At 41.7% G+C, this 20,649-nt stretch overlaps 2 protein-coding genes across 8 annotated transcripts in view; one reads left to right on the forward strand and one right to left on the reverse strand.

Moving 5' to 3' along the window:
• Positions 1–16,765, forward strand: part of EIF2AK4 (eukaryotic translation initiation factor 2 alpha kinase 4) — a 103,879-nt gene extending 87,114 nt beyond the window's left edge. Inside the window, exons 30-39 of one of the 7 annotated variants that reach the window (XM_055278668.2) lie at positions 113–220; positions 1,915–2,043; positions 3,516–3,602; positions 7,144–7,256; positions 10,590–10,648; positions 11,537–11,634; positions 13,347–13,415; positions 13,954–13,998; positions 15,515–15,633; positions 16,209–16,765. In XM_055278668.2, the coding sequence (XP_055134643.1) occupies positions 113–220; positions 1,915–2,043; positions 3,516–3,602; positions 7,144–7,256; positions 10,590–10,648; positions 11,537–11,634; positions 13,347–13,415; positions 13,954–13,998; positions 15,515–15,633; positions 16,209–16,266 (885 nt within the window). In that variant the 3' untranslated portion in view covers positions 16,267–16,765. The other 6 variants (XM_063639084.1, XM_063639083.1, XM_063639085.1 and 3 more) reach the window with 6 other exon arrangements.
• Positions 16,766–17,211: 446 nt separating this feature from the next.
• Positions 17,212–20,341, reverse strand: SRP14 (signal recognition particle 14). The gene is made up of 5 exons (XM_055278673.2): positions 20,204–20,341; positions 19,987–20,059; positions 19,393–19,505; positions 18,164–18,196; positions 17,212–17,668 (listed from the first exon to the last, which is right to left on the reverse strand). Exons 1-5 carry the CDS (start codon positions 20,225–20,227, stop codon positions 17,504–17,506), a joined length of 408 nt encoding a protein of 135 aa, XP_055134648.1. The 5' UTR covers positions 20,228–20,341; the 3' UTR covers positions 17,212–17,503.
• Positions 20,342–20,649: the final 308 nt, after the last annotated feature.

Raw genomic sequence — 20,649 nt, forward strand, 5'->3', positions numbered from 1 at the left:
AACTCTTTGATGATGAGCTGCTGACAGAGTGCTCACTCTTTAATCATTGTTTTCCCCATAATCACAGTTTCTTTGCTATTTCATAACCATAACTGTTTGTGTGTCTCCACAGATTCCCCAGTTTAGAGGGCCACAAGCTCTGGGGCCAGTTCCCACTGCCATTGGTGTCAGCATAGCTATAGACAAGATATCTGCTGCTGTCCTCAACATGGAGGAACCTGTAAGTTCTGGCTTGGCTTCCCAGCATGCTTCGAGGTGTCTTTCATTTCTAAAAGTATGATTTGCCTTTTGCAGTCATTTACATGGGGCTTCAGATATGAAAGCTATAGACCTAGGGTTTTGAAACTTACCTTTAGTATGATAGACAAGCCTAAGACTTGATATCAATCCCTGCATTTCAGTCCTTATCATCTGTTCTCTAGCTGGGTGACCTTAGACCAGGGGTCCCTAACCCCCAGGTGGTGGACTGGTACCCATCCAGGGCCTGTTATGAACCGGGCCACACAGCAGGAGGTGAGCAGCGGGCAAGCAAGCATTACCACCTGAGCTCCACCTCCTGTCAGATCAGCGGTGGCATTAGATTCTATAGGAGCATGAACCTTGTTGTGGACTGCACATGGAAGGGATCTAGACTGCACGCTCCTTATGAGAATCTAACTAATGCCTGATGATCCGAGGTGGAATAGTTTCATTCCAAAAGCATCCCCTCCCAATCCCTGCACCATCCATGAAAAATTTTCTTCCATGAAACCAGTCCCTGGTGCCAAAAAGGTTGAAGACTTCTGCCTTAGACAATTAATTCATCCTTCCCTAGCCTCACTTTCCTTATCTGTAATGTACCATATAAATGTGAGATGTTATAGTTATTAACAGGCTCTTAACAAAACTTCTTGTTGAGGCCTGGCATTGTGGCTCATGCCTATAATCCCAGCACTTTGGAAGGTCGAGGCAGGCAGGTCGTTGAGCCCAGGAGTTCAAGACTAGCCTGGGCAACATAGCAAAACCCCATCTCTACCAAAAAATACAAACATTAGCTGGGTGTGGTTAATTAGCCATGCACCTGTAGTTCCAGCTACTCAGGAGGCTGAGGTGGGAGAATCACTTGAACCCAGGAGGGGGAGGTTGCAGTGAGCTGAAATCATGCCACTTCTACTCCAGCTTGGGCAACAGAGCCAGACCCTGTCAAAAAAAAAAAGAAAAAAGAAAAGAAAAGAAATCCTGCTGTGGTCTACAAGGCTAGAAACAGCTTTTTTTTCCCCCTTGTATTTCAGGCAAGATTAGTTTTCCTAGAGAAAAATAGTATTTTCCTGATGGCTCAGGGTAGTTGAAATAATTTCTGTCTTGAAAGACTAATATAACATTTTTTTTTTTTACTATGGCCGAGCATGGTGGCTCATGCCTGTAATTCCAGCTATATCCCAATAAGGCCAAGGCAGGTGGATCACTTGAGGCCAGAAGTTTGAGACCAGCCTGGCCAACAAGGCAGAACACCATCCCTACTAAAAAGACCAAAAAAAAAAAAAAAAAATATATATATATATATATATATTTTAGCCAGGCATGGTGGTGCATGCCTGTAATCCCAGCTACTCTGGAGGCTGAGGCAGGAGAATGGCTTAAACCCAGGAGGTGGAGGTTACAGTGAGCGGAGATCATGTCACTGTACTCCAGCCTGGGTGACAGAGTGAGACTTTGTCTCAGAAAAAAAAAGAAAAAGTTTTTTGACTGTGTCTTTTATTTATTTATTTTTTTACAATGTTGTTTTGAAGCAAAGTCTTTGGCACGCTATGTTTCTATGCAGGATTTCAAGAATGCCCATCTTCCCAAGAGTGCTGCCTCCCCTCCTGATGCTGGTTTCACTTCCATGCCTGCAGTCTTGCTCCCCTAACTATAACCATTCTGTTTCTGATCCAGGTTACAATAAGTTCTTGTGACCTCCTGGTTGTAAGTGTTGGCCAGATGTCTATGTCCAGGGCCATCAACCTAACCCAGAAACTCTGGACAGCAGGCATCACAGCAGAAATCATGTACGACTGGTCACAGGTAATGGGACAAAAAGCACCTGTGAGTGAAGTGCAAATAGCTGTGGCTTTCATGGCAAATATCCTCTGCACCTATAGACTGTCAAACTCTGTTTATCTCTGTAATTCGAGTTGCCTCCTGTGTTAGTTTCTGATTGCTGCAGTAACCAATTACCACAAACTTACTGGCTTAAACACATATTTATTATCTTACATTTCTGGAAGTCAGAAATCCAAAAGCACTTTCACTGGGTTAAATTCAACAGGTCTGGCTCCTCTGGGAAGCTCTGGGGGGAATCTGTGTCCTTCGCTTTTCTGGCTCCTAGGGGCCTCCTGCATTCCTTGGCTCATGGCCTCTTCCTCCATCATCACACTCAGCAGTGAAGCGCCTCCTTCCTCACTGACCTGTGCTTCTGTTCTTACATCTATCTCTAACTCTCGTCTGTCCAGCTGCCTCATACATGCACCCTGTGATTACACTGGGCCCACCCAGATAATCCTGGTTGATCACTCACAGGTTCTAGGAATGAGGATATGGACATCTTTGCAGGGCTGTACTCCAGCCTGCCACACTTGTGAAGGCACTTGGTGCTTAGTGTGTTTTGGGCTCTGTATCCTGAGACCTCCCACAGCATGCAGGCCTGACACTTGCCGTGGGTGTGGTGATGTGGAAAGTGGCACCCAGGACACATGCCTGCCCTTTGGAATGGGGGGTGTAAGGAGGTCATAGAAGGGGTGCACTCCCAGGAGATCATCCAGGTTGTACCCACATTCGCCCACACTAAAGGTGCCCCAGAGCATGGCGATGACCAGGGACACAGACCCACCACCCTCCCACCTGCTCTGTTTACATCACCTGCCAGGAAGCTTCTGAAGCTGCTGCTGTTTACTCGTGTGTGTGTGTTGTATCAAAATTCACATCAGAAGTGTACTGAGCAACAATTTTTAATCATTTGACAGAACAGTGTCCTCTTCTACTTGTTCACTTGTTTCATAAATCATTAGAGAAGTGTTCTGTCCTGCAGTAAAATCCAAGCCTCGTGGCCAGTGACCTCAGTCCTGCACAGTGGCATCCCTGCAGGCTTCTCTGCCCCGTCCTGGTTTGCTTCTTCAGTTCTGTTTTTCACCTTCCCTTATTTCCTTTGTTTCCTTCATTTTCTCAGAGGCTTTTTCAGCGTGTGTGTGTGTGTGTGTGTGTTGTGTTGTATAATTTTAGGCATCTTTCATTAAGTCTTGAAGCTTTTGAAAACCTCTTACTATTGATTGATTATTCATGGCCCCTTTAAACAATCATGAAGGTAAGGAAGGCAAGAGAGGCATTGTTCCTCCCTTGAATTCTATGCAGCTTCTTGCTTAATATTTATATCCCCCTGAAGTCAGCATTTTAGTAATTCACATTGAGAATATAATTGGAAACAGTATTTTCATTCTCCTTAATTACTTGAAGCTGTTCCACGTGCTCTGCATTTATTTTCTTTACTGTGTTTGTTTCAGTCCCAAGAGGAATTACAAGAGTACTGCAGACATCATGAAATCACCTATGTGGCCCTTGTCTCGGATAAAGAAGGAAGCCATGTCAAGGTAAAGACGTCAGAGATGTTTTACAATTCAATAGTCAGGTGTTACCTGTGGAGCACCCGCCTTCACACTGAGGCCCGGGCCGTGTGGTGGCGCAATCTCGGCTCACTGCAAGCTCCGCCTCCCGGGTTCTCGCCATTCTCCTGCCTCAGGCTCTGGAGTAGCTGGGACTACAGGCGCCCGCCACCACGCCCGGCTAATTTTTTATATTTTTAGTGGAGACGGGGTTTCACCATGTTAGCCAGGATGGTCTCCTGACCTCGTGATCCGCCCGCCTCAGCCTCCCAAAGTGCTGGGATTACAGGCATGAGCCACCGCGCCCAGCCGTTGTTGGGTTTCTTACTGAAGAAAATGTGTATAAAATAAGGAAGAGAGTCCACCTTCATTAAAGCTTTAAAAAGCAAAACAAACAAAAAAACTGGCTGTGGTTTTTTCCTACTTTTCTCCTCTCGTTCTCTTTTTCCAGCTAAGAAAATAAGAATAAGTAAAGTTGATATCTGCTGATAGGCATATCCTCTCATTGCTTTGTAACCAATTTTACTTTTTTGTATTCAACTAAAAGTGTTCATAAATATACCACCTCATAACCTTTATTTCTAATTATTTTTAAAGGGAAAAAAACTTTCTTAAAAATATTTTTCTCTTCTAATGTTTTTGTTTGGTTTCAATATCAGGGTAATGCTGGCCTGATAAAATGAGTTGGAGAGTGTTCTCTCCTCTTCTGTTTTCTGTAAGATATTGTATACAATTGGTATTAGAAGTCCAATCTCAAATATTTCTATATAGAGAGCTATTCTGGTTACCTCTTTCTTCTAGAGGCAGCTTTCGTAGTTTATATCTTTCCCAGAACTTTTCCATTTCGTCTGAGTTTTCAAATATTCCCCTGTTATTGTTTTACTGTCTCTAGGATCTGCAGTGATGCTCCCTCCTTCAGACCTGATATGGGTAATTTGTGTCCTCCCTCTTTTTTGTCTAATCAGCCTGGCTAGAGATTGATCAATTTTGTCTTTCCGAGGACCAGCTTTTGGTGTCATTGATTTTTCTCAGTTTTTATTTGTTCATGTGTTTTCTATTTTATTCATCTCTACTCTTATCCATTACTATTTTCTTCCTTCTGCTTATTTTGGATTTACTTTATTCTTTTTTTGGTTTCTTCAGGTAGAATTTTAGATGAGGTATTGACAAACTACACCTTGGACCAAATTCAGCCCATAGCCTGCTTTTATATATCTGTGAACTAGAAATTTTTACATTCTTTTTTAAAAAACAACAACAAACAAAGGAGAATGTGTGACTCAAACTATGTATGGCCCTCAAAGCTTAAAACATTTCCTATCTGGCCCTTTACAGAAAAAAATTTGAAACTTTGTTATTATACATGTTTAGGATTTTATATCTTCTTGATGAATTGTCTTCATCATTATAAAATATTCCTTATCCCTGGTAATATTCCTTGTTCTGAAATCTTTTGGTTAGTGTTTACATCACTACCTTTCTCCATCCTTTTATTTTTAACCTGTCATTTTTTTTTAAGAGATAGGGTCTCATCGTGTTGCCCAGGCTGGCCTTGAACTCCTGGGCTCAAGCGATCTTCTCACCTCAGCCTCCCCCGGGATACAGGCGTGTGCCACTGCACCTAGCTAACTTATCTATCTTTATATTTAAAGTGAGTTTCTTATACACAGTCACTAGGTTGAGTTTTCCTTTTTTTTTTTTTGAGATGGATTCTTGCTCTGTCGCCCAGGCTGGAGTGCAGTGGCGCAATCTCCACTCACTGCAACCTCCACCTCCCAGGTTCAAGCGATTCTCCTACCTCAGCCTCCTGAGTAGCTGGGTTTATAGGCACACACCACCACACCCAGCTAATTTTTGTATTTTTAGTAGAGACGGGGTTTCACCATGTTGGTCAGTCTGATCTCGAACTCCTGACATCATGATCCAACCCGCCTCGGCCTCCCAAAGTGCTGGGATTACAGGCGTGAGCCACCACGCCCAGCCTTTTTTTTTTTTTTTTTTTTTTTTGAGACAGGGTCTCACTCTGTCACCCATGTTGGAGTGCAGTGGCGCGATCTCAGCTCACTGGAACCTGTCTCCCAGGATCAAGTGATCCTCCCACCTCAGCCTCCCGAGTAGCTGGGACTACAGGCACGCACCACCATGACTGGCTAATTTTTGTATTTTTAGTAGAGATGAGGTCTTCCCCTGTTGCCTAGTCTGGTCTTGAATCCCTGGGCTCAAGTGACCCGCCCACCTCAGCCTCCCAAAGTGCTGGGATTACAGGTGTGAGCCACTGGGCCCACCCAGTAGCAACATTTTCATATTTCAGAAGTAGGACATCACTTCATTTATCCATTCAGCCAACATATTTTAAGCATTCACAATGTCGAAGGGATTGAACTTGGGGCCATCAAACATACAGAAACATTTAAGCCATAGCTCCTGCTGTCAAGGATTCTGTAATCTGGTAAGGAACATGAGACATTTGTGCATGATTATGAGCTCAAAAATGCTAAATGCCATGAGAGTCCTACAGATAAAGTTCTCCAACGGTCCCTCAGGCTGGGAGATTACATAAGAGGCAGCAGTGAAGTCTTCAGGAAGGTGCTGGGATTTATCCTACCCTCAAGAATTCGTAGGATATAGATAGGTCCTGGAAGGGCCTTTTAAGAAGAGGGAACTACAAAGGTGATGGTAGTTCTTTTAGTAGTTGTCCCAAAGATAGAGGCAGGCCAGCAGAGAACCATTCTGGTACAACCCTGAATAGTCTATTTTGGGTGACACAAATGGATCAGAAGCAGAAAATGGTTATAGCTACATCATGGAGAGCCCAAATGCCAACCAAGGAATCTGGTTTTTTTGTTTAGCAGTTATTGGGGAGGCCCCGAATGTTTTGAACAGAAGGAGACATCAAAGTTGTGTTCGAGAAAAATTAATCTGCGGGGATGTGTAGCATGGAATAGAGTGAGGGAGAAACTGAAGACAGTGATAGCAGTATAAAGAATATCAAACTAGCCTAGGTCAAGGTTGGGTGCTGGCCAGGGGAGTGAAGATGAAGGGACAGATGCCATAAAAGTGGGATGACAGGACTTGGGTTTAGGAAGGAGAGGGAGCAGTGGTAGATAAAGCTGAGATCTGAGAAACCTTGGTGGCTGACCAGATTTAAAGGGGAAGATGTTAAAGAATCACATGAAATGAGAGCCCATTCCTCTTGGCCTTTAAAAAAAAAATTCTATCATCTGTGATAAACTAGTCCAGACCAGGGTTTCTCAGCAGCAGCGCTGTTCACATTTTGGGCCAAATAATTCTCTGTTGTAGGGGGCTGTCCTGTGTATTAACAGCATCTCTGACCGCTACCTACTACATGCCAGTTGCACCATCCAAAAATGTCACCAGACATTGCCAAATGTCCCCTGGGGAACAAAATTGACCCTGGTTAAGAACCACTGACCCAAACTATTGATTTAGTAGTCTTACTGTGGTGCTCTGAGCTACTCTTCTGGGTTCAGAAACCTCCAAATGATAGATCTGTTTCATTCTTTTTAAGGTTAAGTCTTTTGAGAAGGAAAGGCAGACAGAGAAGCGTGTGCTGGAGACTGAACTTGTGGACCATGTACTGCAGAAACTGAGGACTAAAGTCAGTGATGAAAGGAATGGCAGGTAACTTAGGAAACAAAAGCCAAGAAAACTGACTTCAATTACCTATATGGAAACTACATTAATTTATTTTAAAAGTCAATTTGAGCCAGGTGCTGTGGCTCACACCTGTAATCCCAGCATTTTGGGAGGCCAAGTTTGGGGAATCACTTGAGGCCAGGAATGCAAGACCAGCCTGGGCAACATACCAAGACCCCATTTCTAAAATAAAATTTTTTTGATTAGCCGGGCATGGTGGTGCATGCCTGTGGTCCCAGCTACTCAGGAGCTGAGGTGGGAGGATTGCTTGAGCCCAGGGGGTCAAGGCTGCAGTGAGCCATGTTCATACCACTGCACTCCAGCCTGGGTGAAGAGAAAGACCCTGTCTCAAAAAAACAAAAAGAAAGAAATCAATTTGATCCTTTTGAGAAACAAAGATAGGTCAGGATTACTTTTAATGAACCATTCTGTTGTTTCTGAATAACTCAATCAGCAGTTTAATTGTCTGACCATCTTGTATGAGACTAATCATAGCTTACATTCAACATTTGTTCTTCATACCATTTCCAAGAATACTTTATCATTTTGAAAAGCCTCAGGAGCCAAAATCTATCTGTCATTATCTTATTCAGTCTGCTAATCGGTGAATTTCAATAATATTTTGTCCGTGTACTTTGAAAGATGTAACGTTCTGGGAAAAGATCTCACTTCCTCATGATGGGAGTATCAACCATATGGGTAGGAATTTGGCAAAGTAAATTAAAAGCCTTAAAACTAAACATTTTTTAAAAATTGACCCAGCAATTCCACTTTCAGGAATTTATAATAAAAATTATTTTAAAGATGTCTATATCAAGTCTCATTTATAACAGCAGTTCTCAAACTTTTTGGTCTTAGAACCCCTTTACACCCTTAAAAATTATTTGAGGATCCCAAAGAACTTTTATGTGAGTTATATCTATAAATATTAAAACATAAACATTTTAAATATATTTATTCATTTAAAAATAACAATAACCCCATTACATGCTAACCTAACATATTTCTATTGAAAAACAACTGTGTTTTCCAAAACAAAATTAATTTAGTAAGGAAAATGGCATTGTTTAAAATATTTGCAAATCTTTTAGTGCACTGTTTTACATTTTTGTAATCTATTTTAACGCTTTAGTAGAAGAAACGATTCTCCTGTTTATGTATTCAATCTGTTGTGATACCACAAATCATATAGTCTCTGGAAAACTCCGTGGCACATTTATGAGAGGATGAGAGTGAAAAGGCAATTAATATTTTAGGATTATTATGAAAATAGTTTTGACCTTGCAAGACCCCTTGAAAGGATATGAGGGACTTTCAAGAGTCTCTAGACCACACTTGGAGAACCTCATTTCAAAATATACATTGGTAGAAGATTGTTTGAATTATGATAATTTGGTGAAATATTGTGCAGCTTTTAAAAATGATGATTCTACTAAAGCTGAGTTCATTGACATGGAAAGATGTCCACAAATAGGATGTTTAATATAATCCCATTTTGTGGCCAGGCATGGTGGCTCACGCCTGTAATCCCAGCACTTTGGGAGGCTGAGAAGGGCGGATCATGAGGTCAGGAGATCGAGACCATCCTGGCTAACACGGTGAAACCCCGTCTCTACTAAAAATACAAAAAAAATTAGCGGGGCGTGGTGGCGGGCACCTGTAGTTCCAGCTACTCAGGAGGCTGAGGCAGGAGAATGGCGTGAACCTGGGAGGTGGAGTTTGCAGTGAGTGGAGATCGTGGACTGCACTACAGACTGGGTGACAGAGTGAGACTCTGTCTCAAAAAAAAAAAAAAAAACACAAAAACAACAACAACAAAAAAAATATATATATAATCCCATTTTGTTTTAAACAAAATATACAACCTATACATAAAAAAATGTCTAGAAGAATGTACCAAATTTTTAATTGTAGTTTTGGTTAGTGGGATTACAAGGGATCTTAAATTACTTTGTTAAGCTTTTCTATATATTTGCAACTTTTTTTTTTTTTTTTTTTTTTTTGAGATAGAGTCTCACTTTTGCCCAGGCTGAAGTGCAGTGGTGTAAACATGACTCACTATAGTCTTAACCTCCCAGGCTCAGGTGATCCTCCCTTCTTGGCCTTCTGAGTAGCTGGGACCATAGTCATGTACCATCTTATCCAGCTAATTTTTTAAAATTATTTGTAGAGACAGGATCTCCCTATGTTGCCCAGGCTGGTCTCTAACTCCTGGACTCAAGCAACTCTCCCACCTCAAGCAATTCTTATATGTATGCTCATTATCAGAAAATACAACACTGTAATTTTTCTGGCTTACATCAGCAATTCTCAACCAACAATGATTTTGCTTCCCAGGGCACATCTGGCAATGTATGGAGGCATTTTTGGTTGTCACAACTGGGGAGTTTTACTGGTATCTAGGAGAGACCAGGGATACTGTGAAAACATCCTAAAGGGTACAGGACTAATACCCCCCAACAGAGAATTTTCTGGCCTAAAATTTCAGTAGTACCAAGATTAGGAAATCCTGGCTTATAGAAAACAGACCTTGCTCTGTTCTTCTCATGCCCCCACCCCTTCTTATTTGCACCTAGCCTTAATAAATTCACCATTAGGTGTTTCGAGGGAACATAATGTTCTGGAAATCACCAGTATTGGAATTATAGATCTAAATCAAAGACAGGTTTAGAAGAGAAACCAAGAAATAGCCAAGTAGTGAGTAGGAGGGAACATTACCAAGACACTTAAAAGGCTACATAGGATTTAGTTTTAGTAGGGAAAGGTTCAAAGTTTTTCCTCCACGCAAATGATTATTTCCCTGTTTTCCCAAGATAGAGTGCTGTTGTCTCTCTCAAAGGCTATAAATTAATTCACAGCATTTGAAAGAACATCCATTCACAGCTTTTTAAAGAATATCCTTATTTACCAAATGTTCTCCTGTGGGTGGTTGCCAAGGCTGCTGCCATAATGAAGGTGGGGCTGCTGTTATTCATGTTTCCTTGTATTATGAGGGGGGCGGAAAGAACACCCATTATATTTCATTGAAATCAGCATCTTGTGTAGATCCAGGATTTCAAGCCCAGCTGAATAAATCAGAATGTTTTCTTTAGGCATTTGTTAACTTAAAAAGACATCCTTTATAATTTTTACTTGCTCTTGACCAAAGCATAACTAAATGCAAATTTTTTGTTTTTGTTTTTCCACCCACTAATAACCAAGAAGATGTTTTTATATTTAATGGAAAAGTGGCTCACTATACATGTAGTTCACTGTAAGTTATGTGTTGCTTGTGCCTTATTGACTGTTCTTTAATTATTTTTGTTTGCTTGTTTTTAGAGAAGCTTCCGATAATCTTGCAGTACAAAATCTGAAGGGGTCATTTTCTAATGCTTCAGGTATAATTACTAATTATAATCTGAACATAATTATGATTATATGTTTGCTCTAAGCACTTATTACTGTGGCTAACTGCTTGTGACATTGGAAATCTATTTTTAAAATAACATACACAATAAATTGTACCACATGGGATTCATCCCTATGCTTTGAAATCCACATCCTAGAAAATGATAAAACTGGAATTTAGCTGACTCTTCTACTCTATCTCTTATTTTTACAAGTGATTTAATCTTCCTTTTACTCAATTTATTGTACAAGTGAAATGTGGATAATTGTCCTGGAGATTTTCCTCATACAGAGGATTGAAAGAAGTATTTTGAAATCCCTTGAAGAAGGACACTATACACATTTTGTTTTCATGAAAGCCAAGAGGGCACAGTGGTGATAGTTATGCCTTTACTTTCATCACCTCTAGCAACCTTACTTCTTTTGAAAGAAGTGTTCCAATTAAGGCCATGAGAAGACATATTTGGCTTTTAACAGAATTGAGTCTTTCCCATTCACTTCTGTTAGCACTAACTTTGTGTTGCCATCAGATTTCCAATTCTTGAAGGAATTTAAAGAAGTATGCAGGTTTGGCGATATTCAGCTTGATTTTCTTAGGCCCCTGAGGTTTTGATGACTCATGTTGCCTCCCTGCCCCTTCCACCACCCCCCAACCCCTGTCTAAGGAGAGAAGCATCAAAACTGCTGGGTGTTGGGGTTCTGGGCTCCTCACCTATCCAGTGCAGATGGTTGTAGGGACAGAAAACACAGCCCAGTCGTGATCTAGCCCTTAGAATCACAACAGGATGTCTACTAATAAACCCTGCCATCTCTCTGTAGTATGTTGTAGACAGTGGGACCAGATAAGGCCATCAATTCTGAAACCCTCTTTGTCTCAGGTTTGTTCGAAATCCATGGAGCAACAGTGGTTCCCATTGTGAGTGTGCTAGCCCCGGAGAAGCTGTCAGCCAGCACTAGGAGGCGGTATGAAACTCAGGTGCGCTGGGCCAGGGTTTCTTTGGCTTTCTAATATGAGTTACAGAAGAGAAAAACAACAACAGTAAAGGAAAATAAGATAAACATGGAATTTCTTGGAAATATTTTTTCCAAGAAAAAAATTTTTCTTCCAACTTCCCTAACTGGGTGGCTTCTGAAAGCGTTATCAATACAAAGCATCTCTCTGGCTCCAGGATTCCCATCTGTCCTCCAGAGAGGGGCCATTGTGCACTGTGGGCACCTCGAGGCAGCTGTTGTCAGAGTGACTGCATCTAAATGAAAACTATCTAATCTGGCTCTAAAGGTAGTTGAGGTTTGTGCTCTAAATAGCAAAGTAGAAGAGGCCGATGACAAGACTTAAGGCAGGTTTCTCATACCATACATGGTTTCGGCATTTGCTATATGCCTAATGGTGTGCTAAGGGCTGTGTAAAATGTAGAAGACATTAACATGGCCCCAGTCCTCAAAAGAGTTTATAACTTGGAAGCATATGTATTATATAGAGAATAATAAAAGAAAATAAATATAGGCCAGGTGCGGTGGCTTATGCCTGTAATCCCAGCACTTTGGGAGGCCGAGGAGGGCGGATCACTTGAGGTCAGGAGTTCGAGACCAGCCTGGCCAACATGGTGAAACCCTGTCTCTACTAAAAATACAAAAATTAGCCAAGCGTGGTGGCAAACGCCTGTAATCCCAGCCACTCGGGAGGCTGAGGCAGGAGAATCGCTTGAACTGGGGAGGCAGAGATTGCAGTGAGCCAAGATCATGCCACTACACTCCAGCCTGGGCAACAGAGCAAAACTTTGTCTCAAAATAAAATAAAATAACTACAGTAGAACACTGAGTTAAATTTATAGAATATGAATGTTAGAGTATGCTGTGGACATGTGCAAAAAAGTGTTAAAAGAGAGCAGTCAATTTTAGAAATGTAATCAGACTGAAATACAAAGATCAGGTACTTTATTTTTGTAAGCTCTTCTGTTTCTCAGGATTTGGGTGGAAACCTGTTTTTCCCATCTTCCTACTGCCTTCATCACCTACCAAGTTTCAGTTCTCATGCCATGTCCTCATTGCTACCACCTCTCCCTTTTTCCCAATTTAGCTTCATACTATCATCTCTCTGTCTCTGTGTGCACTGTTTCACTGCACTGAGCCTTTATAAGGAATCATTTCAAAATTATGAAGAGATAATTGACAAGGATTATTAAACAGATGGTCAAGATAAGTTATAAAAACCTCATTTCCCCTGAGATCATATTGCTAGACACCCCTTTCTGAGTGGATTAAGAGCAAATCTTTTTTTTTTTTTTTTTGGCAGGCTGGAGTGCAGTGGCGCAATATCAGCTCACCACAACCTCTGCCTCCCATGTTCAAGCGATTCTCCTGCCTCAGCTTCCCGAATAGCTAGTATTATAAGCATTCACCACCATGCCCTGCTAATTTTTCTATTTTCAGTAGAGATAGGGTTTCACCATGTTGGCCAGGCTGGTCTCAAACTCCTGACCTCAGATGATCCCCCAGCCTTGGCCTCCCAAAGTGCTGGGATTACGGGCATGAGCCATCGCACCCAGCCAAGGGCAAACCTTTAGACATCATTTGGAATCCTTTCTAGGCTTTGGTGTGTTACCCTGTGATTGTATCCTGGAATAGCAAATAAGATGGCAAGAAAGATGGCTTGGTTTAACATGTTCTGAATTCCATTTGCTTATTTAGGTACAAACTCGACTTCAGACCTCCCTTGCCAACTTACATCAGAAAAGCAGTGAAATTGAAATTCTGGCTGTAAGTGGCTTTCTTTAATATTTTGAAGGTGGCTTCTGTCCATACTGTCCAAGTAGTTGCCTCAGGGTTCAGAGCTTTTTTGCTCAGTGTCAGCAGAATGTGGATGCAGGCCTTATTGTCACTGATGTGAACTACACGCAATTTAAAACTATTAAGAACTAGGCGGAGAATTTAAGGTTTTTTGTTTCTCCTCTTTGTTCCTCTGAAAGATAGAGGGAGGAAAATGAAAACAAAAATCATTTTCCTACATATTTCATGCCTTTGCCTTGCTAAGCTTACACCGAATACATGTAGCAGTGTCAGACCTTTCGGGTGTGGTGTAGAGGGACAGGGAGTACAGTTTCCACTGCTTATTAATTCTCCAGGGCTAAGATCTTATCACTGCACAGTTCATTAAGCCCTTTTATAGCACAATAGCATCTCAGACTCTGCAAACCCTATTCATACTGCTGCATCTCACGTGACACTGTGGTCACAAGGCAGTATTGTGCTGCTGAGAGTTCCCTAAGAGATATTGTACATTTCTGTGTATTCACAGGTGGATCTACCCAAAGAAACAATATTACAGTTTTTATCATTAGAGGTAAGCAATATGAACTCTTCTGCACTGTGGCCTTTAAGATCCCAAATCTTTGCTGTTAGTTTGCCAAAAGAATACTGAAGACGGCATTCATTAGTGATAGTATTTTTCTGGCAGCCCCAGGAATTTAGTAACATTTATCCTTTTATGTGACATATATGTTCCTAAATCCTATGTTGAAGAACTCATACTTTTCTAGTGACTTTTTTTCAGAGATACTTATTAAAAAAAAAAAAAACACATACTGCTTTTACTACGTGTCAGGGTCTGGCAGGCCTTGTTGTAAGCATTTTACAAGTAGTAACTCATTTAATCATAACCACCCCAAAATGTAGATACTGTTATTATCCCCACTTTACAGAGTATAGAAGTAGAGAGGTTAAATATCTTACCCACGGTCACCCAGCTAGTAAGTGGTAGAACCGGGATTTGAACCTAAGCAGACTAGTAGAATCGGTGTTCTTAACCACTATACTATACTATCTCTCAAACAAACCTCCATTCCAGCTAGGGAAGCTCATTTGCAGATTAGTACTATACAAAAAAAAAAATCCTTTTGTAAAAATTAATTCGGTCCTTTATAAATATATATATATATATATATTTACAGCTACATCCCTTTATCATCAAATAGCCTAAATAAGAACTTTAAAAATTTGAATAGTTATCTTTGCTATTAAGAACACTCAACTACAGTCATAGCTACAGGTGACTTTTGCAACATGTCATATCAAAGAATACTTTTTTGTCTACCCAGAGTGTTTAGTCACAAATTAAATTAGATTAATAGTGAACTTAGCCCTAGAACTAGTATTTTATATATCATTTGTTGTTCTCTTACAAATAAGCATATACCACTATACTGGCCGTGTACTGATTTATGATCCCGTCAAATGGATATACTTAAGAGCTGCTAACGCCGTTGTACAAAAAGTAAATGGAGGCCAGGTGCAGTGGCTCATGCCTATAATCCCAACACTTTGGGAGGCCGAGGTGGGGGGATCACCTGAGGTCTGGGGTTCGAGACCAGCCTGGCCAACATGGTGAAACCCTATCTCTACTAAAAATACAAAAAATTAGCCGGGTGTAGTGGCAGGCGCCTGTAATCCCAGCTACTTGGGAGGCTGAGGCAGGAGAATCACTTGAACCCGGGAGGTGGAGGTTGCAGTGAGCCGAGATCGCGCCACTGCACTCCAGCCTGGGCAACAAGACCAAAACTCCATCTCAAAAAAAAAAAAAGAGTAAACGGTAGGCAGAACTAACTGGTCTAAAGTCACATCAGCACACTAGGGCTGCAGCACTGTTAATCAGGCTCTAATTAGGGAGTCTTGTTTTAAGGAAAATTGGTGCTTCAAAGGAACCCCAGCAGTCTCCTAACCGGTTCTACTATCTCCCTATTACTGATTCTCCTGGTATACTTGAAGAGGGAAATGACACTGGAATTTCATTAGTGACTCAAAAAAAGCCAGCTAGTAAACCCTAGTGACCTGTTGTAAGGGCTTATCTATTTTTTTCCTAGTGGGATGCTGATGAACAGGCATTTAACACAACTGTGAAGCAGCTGCTGTCACGCCTGCCAAAGCAAAGATATCTCAAATTAGTCTGTGACGAAATTTATAACATCAAAGTAGAAAAAAAGTAAGTTATCACTTGGGCATAGCAGGTTTCACATGGTTAAAATTCAGGGAGTGGTTTCAGAGTGACATTATTTTGTTGTCTTGTTGAGGTTTCATGCCTGATAAGCTGTTCTTAGAACCATAGCTGACAACCAATAAATCTTGCTGGGACTGTGAATCACAGTCATGATCTCGTCAATAACAAAACACAGGGGTCTTAGGTGTAGCTGTCCCAATCACAAGTTTGTTCACCCAGGTAATCCACTTTCTAAATATGTTTAAATCAAAGAAAATAACCATGACTACTTTGCTGTATGTCCTTATGTCAAAATGCCAATCAATCATTCATGTTATCATACATCATTAAAAGGCAACAAGGAAGCCTACTATGAGGTGAATGGTTATCTCCTTATTAAGATCTTATACTGCAGACCCCCGTCAGTCACACCTTGTATAAGACCTATATAATTTTTTAATGACTAGCCTTCCATCTTGTTTTTGCTTAAATAAAAAGCTCCTACAGGTGTTATAAAAATTTATTAGCTCTGTTCTTCACTCATTAAACTGAGTCTGTCCTTATAACCTTTTCTTTTGCAGGGTGTCTGTGCTATTTCTGTACAGCTATAGAGATGACTACTACAGAATCTTATTTTAACCATAAAGAACTGTCGTTAACCTCATTCAAACAGACAGAGGCTTATACTGGAATAATGGAATGTTGTACACTCATCGTAATTTAAAATTAAATTCTAAGAAGAGGCTGGGTGCAGTGGCTTACACCTGTAATCCCAGCACTTTGGGAAGCCAAGGCAGGAAGATTGCTTGAAACCGAGTTCGAGACCAGCCTGAGCAACAAAGCAAGACCCCACCTCTATGAAAACTAAAAAAATTAGTTGGGCATGGTGGTGCATGCCTGTAGTCCCAGCTACTCCAGAGGCTGAGATGGATCATCTGAGCCTCAGGAGGTTGAGGCTGCAGTGAGCTGTGATTGTGCCACTGCACTCCCGCATGGGACAACAGAGCAAGACCCTGTCTTAAGAAAAAAAAAAAATTTTTTTTCTAAGAAGCTGTCCTACAAAGTTGAGCTTTGTTAGTTTTTCATGTGTAATATATTATAAATTTATCTTTTGGGATATAATAAATGCTTTCGTATACCTGCTGCTTTTTAATTGTAAATCTATTAACCCTAAAGGTTTTAGGGAGCTGGAACATAAGGTAATAGCCTTTTCTTCCCTTGGCTGTAATGACTAAGCACATGAAAATATCCAAACTAAAGGGCATAAAGAAACCAAAAATCATTGTTACTTTGGAACCTTTATTCTTGATGACTTTGTAGTATGTTTCTCCTAAGGTGGTTAAACAAACTCTCATTTGACTATGAGAACTCACTGAAACTTGGGGAACCATGATGATAAAATTATACAGCCAGGAAGGAAGCAGCTCATGAGATAACATGACTTTTTATAAAACTGTCAGGTTTCAATTCTAATAACCTAGAAGATATTATAGAGCTAAAGCCTATTCATTAGTCACATCATTCTAGAATTAGTTATTGCCAGAACTATTAAAATGGGGTGGGAAAGGAATAAAGAGACATTGCTGATAAACAGACATGTTTAATGATAGCTTGCTCTTCACAGAGATGTCTACAGAGACTTTTAATCTATAATCCAGGAGTATATAACCATGCAGCACAGACCAATTAGCCAGATGCAAAATAAACTAGATTCTTACCACAACTATCCTATAAACACTGCAACTATTCTTTCCAAAAGGACCCTAATCTTATGTGAAAACACCTACTGTGGGGGAACCAGAAACCTAGCTACGTGGCCAAAAGGAAAAAATAGCAATTCAGCGGTTAATTGGTGAAAGCAGGAAATGTATGCCCTTTACTGTGCTGCTGTTGCTGCTGTTGCTGCTGTTGTTGCTGCTGTTGTTGCTGCTGCGGCAGGTGCTGCTGCTGCTGCTGCTGCTGCTTTGGTCTTCTTAGTTTTGTTCTTTTTGTCTCTCTTCTTCAGCCCATCCATGTTAGCTCTCAGGAGGTTTGAATAAGCCTGAAAGATACAACAGAGCATACCTTAGTGGGAAGATGTGCAAATCGGCAGAACAGCAGCCCTATTTGCATAATGGATTTAGGGTAGCCAAAAATCAGGAAGCCTACCTGATAAAGAATATAGCACCATTGGACACTTGTACCGGAAAATGGTGTAAGCATAAAACACTCTTTCACATTATAGCAGCTTCTGCAACACCCACAGACAGTTGCACACATTTTTTACGTTTTCCAAGGGAAAATTGCAGGCAACTTCTTGTTCAACTATACTATAGGTAGCATATATCTACAGCCTAAGACAAAATCTAACTTAAAAAAACTAGAAAGGAAGACACTATTAGCGTTGAAATTCACACCCTGGCAGCTTTTACTTGAAACATACTGGTAAAACTTATCTCCGGAGAGCAGTGAACCCAGGTATCAATCTTACCCAGTGTTCACCATCATGCTGACTCTTGCCCTGAGAAGGGTGACATAAGGAACACCCAAAACTCACCATCTGAAACTTATTCACTTCCTTGGAGCTCACCTGAAAAAGAAGGAAAAAAGAGGTCATACCTATTATCCATAAAAGCATCCTCTTCTCCACCCCAGATAGTATCTCAAAAGTCCCCAGAAGACAATATCCTTATCTTTAAAATACTTCTTCCCAACTTCAGGGTTCATAATACACGAATGGTTATTTCTCTACTCTACTTTCCTCTGCCTAGAGAACAAGAAAAGGAGCTCTGCATCTTTTTCCACATGAGAACTGCACCAAGAGGTGAAAGGCAGTAGGCTCCTTTAAAAAAAAAAAAAAAAAAAAAAAAAAAAAAAAAAAAGCTTTGTTTCTCACCTCTTGAAATCCCTTAGAAAGGTGGCATTGGGTTTTCTCCCTGGGTTCTGAGAAAAGTCAGAAGACTTCTCAGTATTAATTTTTTATACATGAATACAAGATAGATTTAAACTACTCCCTCCCCACCTTATTTTTAAACCTGCCTTCCATTAATTCAAGCATATTTAAGCACAATGCAAGCTACCACAAAATAAATTCTACCTCTGAAGAACACTCCTTAGGTTTTTGTCATTTCATGGTATCTAACTTTATCTGTAAAACCACATAAGCTTGTTTTACTGTAAAAGTCCTCTTAAGATAACTTGTCACGGGAGACTTAGCAACTAAGTATAGTCTACATTTTCATGCAGTCAGTATCCTACAAGAACGTGTTTTCTGCCACAGCAGAATAAAGTAGTATTCACTCAATTCAAGGAGTCTCTTCCTTTGCCTTATTCAACCTCCACTGAAAGACTAAGGCTCTTGACTAAATGTATATTTTCTCAAGTGTCAAACCTAACATTTAGCTGCACATTCGCCATGTGAACCACAAAGATTAGGAAATAATAGCATCACCTGGTACCAAGAAACTGCTTATTGAAGGCCCAGCACAGTAAGGGGCTAAGGAACCAAATATTTATGCCAGCTGCTCCTTACAGTACTGCGAATAAGGACCAATATGCTACTTTCATTTCCACAAAAGTTTTAGCAGAACTAACGACTGTTTGATCTCTACCTTCTTATTTTATTCTTGAGGTTTCCACTACTAAAGTATACGAAGGTCCTGGTCTCAAAAATAGCCACACAGGGCAAAAGGGAAAAATAAATAAAAGCCTGGTTCAGAAACGCCCCATCCTCTGTTAAGTTCAAGTCTTTACATTTCAAAAGATAACCTTAGAAACTGAGCTCACCACAGTGCTGATCTTCTTCTTCCCATCGGTAGCTCTTAACAGACACTTGTTGTCTGCGGGCTCAAAGCCCTCCACAGTACCTTTCTTTGGAATGGGTTTGGTTCGACCGTCATCTGAAGGAAAAAATGCATCCTGGTGAACACGGCCGCGTACGTGGCTGAGCGGCAGACAAACAGTTAAAACAGAGGAGGGGGGTAAGTGATGACCTAATCCAGCCCCGCTGCTCTAGTTCTGTTAAACACCTCGTCTGCTATCACGGTCTGGCGAAACCCTGGAGAAACTATTATTTCCACGATGGAAATATGTAATATCGAAGCACGTTAAATTCCACTCAAAGTGGCGGCGTTTGGGATCCCTCACAAAGAGCTCTGGGTTGCTTGGGGCCCATTGTTACCAGAAGCAACCGAGGCGGCTCAGTGCTGGGGACTGCGCCAGCTACAATCCCTACTATTTTCCGGGCCCGAAGCCCCGAATGTGCCCAGTACAGGGTGGCGGAAGGTAGAGGAAGGCGGCAGTCCGCGGCAGACAGACTCCGGTGGCTCCCAGACACCGGGCACCCAGGGAGCATCGCCCGGCTCCCCTCCCGCTGCTTACACTTCTTCAAGGTGATATAGACGCTGCCCGACGTCCGGCACTTCTGGAAAAGTCTGGTCAGCTCCGTCAGGAACTGGAAAACAACAGGCCCAGCCCCGTTAGCCAGCCCCAAATCCTCGCCCCGCCGCGTGAAGGCCCTGGTCCTCCCGCAGGAGGTAGAGGTCTCGAGCAACGCCTGAGCCGCACCCTTCCCTAGGCCGGCCAGGCCTAGCCGTACCTGCTCGCTCTCCAACAACACCATCGCGGCGACGCTGGCTAGACTCCCCTCCGCTTAAGCCTCTAGCAGTGAGAGCCGGAAGTTCGGCCTAGGCTGGGCGGGACTTCCGCTACTAGACTTCCATTGTCTTCCACCAATCTCTTCTCTTCCACCAATCCCGGCCTGCGCCCTCTCCCGGCCCCGCCCGCCTCGCGCTCGCGCCCTGGGACGTCCGGGGGCCTGTGACCCGGAGGCGTTGGGGCTGTCCTGGGCCGTCACGTGCGAGAAATTGTCTCACCCCAGCCAGTGTGAGGGAGTGAGAGAAAGTTTTGATAGCAGCGTACGATTTATATTCAGCTGTATGCTGGGCAGGTTACCTAACAACTCAGTGACTCAGTTTCCTTATCCATAAAGTAAGGGTAATGATAGTATCTACCGCGCAGTGTGGTCGTGAAGCGTAAATGAAA

The sequence above is a fragment of the Symphalangus syndactylus genome, chromosome 5 (assembly GCF_028878055.3).
Source record: "Symphalangus syndactylus isolate Jambi chromosome 5, NHGRI_mSymSyn1-v2.1_pri, whole genome shotgun sequence".
Taxonomy (NCBI): Eukaryota; Metazoa; Chordata; class Mammalia; order Primates; family Hylobatidae; genus Symphalangus; species Symphalangus syndactylus.

Excerpts from the sequence above, each read along its gene's own strand:
- SRP14 (XM_055278673.2), bottom strand. The coding sequence starts at position 20,227 with ATGGTGTTGTTGGAGAGCGAGCAG. Across the intron at positions 20,060-20,203 it reads TGTTGTTGGAGAGCGAGCAG|TTCCTGACGGAGCTGACCAG; the intron begins GTACGGCTAGGC and ends GTTGTTTTCCAG. Across the intron at positions 19,506-19,986 it reads CTATATCACCTTGAAGAAGT|ATGACGGTCGAACCAAACCC; the intron begins GTAAGCAGCGGG and ends TTTTTCCTTCAG.